Source organism: Ixodes scapularis, unplaced genomic scaffold (assembly GCF_016920785.2).
Source record: "Ixodes scapularis isolate PalLabHiFi unplaced genomic scaffold, ASM1692078v2 PGA_scaffold3__209_contigs__length_174095766, whole genome shotgun sequence".
Classification (NCBI taxonomy): Eukaryota; Metazoa; Arthropoda; class Arachnida; order Ixodida; family Ixodidae; genus Ixodes; species Ixodes scapularis.
Window position 1 is genome coordinate 61723928 of NW_024609868.1, and position 3885 is coordinate 61727812.

The window sequence follows — 3885 nt, forward strand, 5'->3', positions numbered from 1 at the left end:
ACCCTCCTTATTCGCGCACACGCTTTCAAGACTGCACCTGCGCGGAAGCCCTAAACCGACGGTGCCCCTGTCGGGAGATGCGCGAAGAAGAAGTGAAAGTTTGGCCCCCCTTCTGGTCTTGTTCGGACAGTTCTCCCTTCTTCCAGCATATCGTACTGGGCGATCCCAAACACCACAACAAGATGAACACATCGGCAGGGGCCCAAACCTCTCTCGGCAGTACAGGTAGCTGCATGTTGTCAAAAGGCACGGTAATAGACGTACTTCAGGCGGTCGGACGCTGCGCCTACGCCGAAGAACCGTCGTGGCGAAGATTGGCACACGATTTTCTCTCTTGACGCCAGGGCGCGCCACCTACGCCGAGGCCGTCCTTTCCCGAGCGGTAGCCGGCGGTAGCATGCGCCGGGCTGCAGCGCTGCGCAGTTTTCAGCTGTTATCGTGTTTTCTCTGGCCAATTTCGGCTTGCGGAAGTTGCCGGCAATGGGGAAGAACTTGTGATTCGTTCCACGGTGCAACGCGAGATACAAAACGTGAACGGAGAAGTTATCTATTTCTGCTACTCGCAAAGAGGACCGCCTAAAGCTATGGCGTGACGCGACCCTGCGCAAGGACTGCCTGCTGCATTCCAAAGACTCCGTCTACGAGACAAATTTCGAGTCAAGGTTGTGAGTAAATCGTGGAAAGCAGTCTACTAGACAACATCCTCTTAAATGCCCCACGGAAAGCTGCTTTGGCGAAAGATGCATTGCCAACAAAGTTTCCGGTTTACCCCTGCTACCTGACGAAGAACGAGAAAAAATACAGGGAGATCAATTGATGGATTCTTAGGGAATGCGTTAGCACGACCCTTGGGAGACGCCACACACGTCCCCCTTTGGGAAACGCTGACGTTAACCCCTTCACTTTTATGTTTTGGCTTTTTCTTTTCATTCCTCTATTTGTTGCTGCCCCGTTTTGGCCTCGTTACGCAGTCAGTGTTACCGTTTCCCAAATGAGGACTTGTGTGGCGTTTCCCAAGGGTCATGCTAACGCATTGCCTAAGAATCCACGAGTGGATCTTCCTGTAATTTTTTGCACACCTTTTCTGTACACTGCCTGCCACAGTACGTCGACAACTTCGGATATGGTCATCCATATCACTCGTGGAAAAAACCATATCAATACCACTCGTGGCAGCTTGAGCCACATCCATATCACTCATGGAGGGAGCCGCATCTATCGTTTTAACTACACACACACATTACAGCCCACGTACCGCTACTACGGAAACCCAGAGCGAAGATAAAGCGGCGACGGCAGAGCGGCAACTGAGCACGCCCACATTCTACCGTGCCGCGGCGCCTCCTCTTCTCTGGCGCCGCACCAGCTATGCGACGCTCCTATCATGAAAACGAAAACGCTCGTTTCGGCGAAAACTCGGCGGTGTCTGTCACTTCGTCATTGTCGAGGAGAAAGGGAGAGGTTGACTGGTGCTCTCGTCAGCGCTTCGGACCAACGGGAGCGTCGCACCCGTCACCCTCTTCCCTTCTTCCTACTCTCCCCCGGTACTGACAAAAGAAACACATCGCCGGGTTTACATCGAAACGAGCGTTATAATACTAACGCATAAAAAAATAAATAAAGGAAAAAAAACAAGAACGTCGGTGCCTACCTTTCAGCGAACGGCTCTGTGTCGCGGAGAAGTGCTCAAGCTCTAGTTACTCGGTGAATGCTATTTTTCACACATTCAGTTTTACTTCACTCGGAAGTGCAAGAGTAGTGCATTCACCATTACTTTTTGTTTGTCCTATTTCGCCTGTCCCTAAAATAAAGCGTGTTTACTGTCTGAATTGTGTTATCAACTTAGTTTTCTGTTCAATAAACAAAATTCCTGTAATCGAAGTATGTATATACCTCTGCTGTGTCCCTGTCTCATTGCGTTTGTGCACCGGAACTAACGTTCAATTAGTCCTGTCACCGAGTGGTGGTGGTGGTGGTTGCCTGACGAAAGGTTTTTCTCATTGGCTGTGGAAAAGTTTTATAGGCTTGGCTTATTTCAGTTTTGATGAGAATGAATGCGGGGGAAAGGAGGGGGAACAGATGGCGATGAGAAATATAGGATGATAAAACACAAGTTTAAAAAAATTGAAGTAAAATAAAGAGTCGGCAAAAAATCCGTCAAAAGTGAAAAAATGGCCACTTCTAGAACGAGAGTCTCACAAAATGTTCACAATTCCCTCAGGAAACTTCACGATAAAAACTATCACTGGCACACGAGCACGAAACGAGAAGCGGGCGGTCGCATTTTCCCACACATCACAGCCTTGCCAGAATTGTCAGCTGGTAAACTTTATTAGAAAGGGTTAGCAGACATTGGGGCTTAATGACGCGATAAAAAAGTAGCACGCCGCCCAAAAGCTCATTTGAAGCATTAAGGCCTGTTCACACATGTAGCTGAGCGCTACAAGCATAGCGCTGACCTCGCGCCAAGCGCGTGCTGACGGGAGCGTTCACCAGCTTTATATCGCACCGTCAAAACTGTTGCTCGTGACAGACCATAAGTAGCTGACGAGATGTAAGCAGCGCTATACACCTTTCCAAAGTTTACAAAATCACATTCCAGCGTGCGATCTTCCCAGCCCAGCACGTGCGTGTTCGTCGCTTCGGAAAGCGAGGAAAGCACGCGCCATACGCACGAACACTCAAAATGTCACCGGCCACACGCTCCTTTTTGGAAAGGTCTATATCAGCGCTTCGCTTCCTGTGAGAGCCGGCCTTTGGTGTGTAAGCGTGGTTTATTAACATATGCAATTATATATTTATAATTGTATATTATACCTCGCGTTGGAACCCTTGATCCGCCGACTTAACCAGAACTGCGAACAATTGCGGATGGGCAACATCGAACGCAACCATTTGATTTTCATCGATGCCATCAAATTATTGGCTGACACAGAAGAGACACTGATGAGGCTGTGTGGCCTAACAAAAACAAAACAAAAAAAAACGCTCTGTGAGATGGCACTAAAGGTGAATCAGCAGAAGTCGGCGAGTAACGTCGGGAACAGTGGAGTCTTCGGAGGGGTGGTGGACGATCACAGAGGTTACAAGTATCTGGGCATCCTGGAAGACTCACGAAATGTGGTGAAAGATGAGAACAAGGCCATCGTTACCAAAATGGCCACCGAACGAACGAGAATGCTTTGCAAGACAAAGCTCAATGCTGCCAACCTATTTAGAGGAATCAACGAATTTGCCCTCTCGACACTCAATTACTGTATAGGTCTCTTACCTTTCAAGCCGAAAGAATACGAAACGATTGACAAGGAGGTAAGGAAGATCCTGAGCGAGTACAAGGTGACGAGGAATGCGGCGAATATGGACCGGCTAAACCTGAAGCGCGACCAACTGGGGAGAGGACTCGCTTGCGATGATGAGAAAGCTAAGCTAATGCTATTCAAAAATGTTAAAATATTTTGAAAAGAACCCGAAGACAAGACCGCTGATGGAACAGGAGAAAAAGGAAAAAAACCCAGCTTGAGCGAATATGTGATTACATGAAGGCAAAGTAACAACTTAAAGAGACCAACTTAACAGAGAAAAAAAAAAAAAAAACAGGAAGAGAGTTGAATGACGCGAATAAAGGAGATGGTGATGCACGGCATTCTTTTCAATAATGGAGACAGTGCCAACGAAGATGCCCGAGCCGAGAATAACGACGACGACAACAGCAGTGTGGTGCCCAGCATTTACGACCGAAAAATGTCATCAATGTGGCTGACGAAGGGCAACATGTCGCCACAGCAGGAGGGGATGCTCACCAAATTACAGGATCGTAACTTGTACTTTGGAGGAATGTCAAAAAGTTGTCCCCACTGCTTCAAGTGCTCAAGGTCGGTGGAACAC

General features: G+C 48.2%; 1 protein-coding gene across 1 annotated transcript; it reads left to right on the plus strand.

Moving 5' to 3' along the window:
- The first annotated feature begins 2871 nt into the window (after positions 1-2871).
- LOC120840341 lies at positions 2872-3459 on the plus strand. The gene has a single exon (XM_040210826.1). The coding sequence runs from the start codon at positions 2872-2874 to the stop codon at positions 3457-3459; it is 588 nt and encodes a 195-aa protein (XP_040066760.1).
- The last annotated feature ends 426 nt before the right edge of the window (positions 3460-3885 follow it).

Excerpts from the sequence above, each read along its gene's own strand:
- LOC120840341 (XM_040210826.1), top strand. The coding sequence starts at position 2,872 with ATGGGCAACATCGAACGCAACCATTTGATTTTCATCGATGCCATCAAA.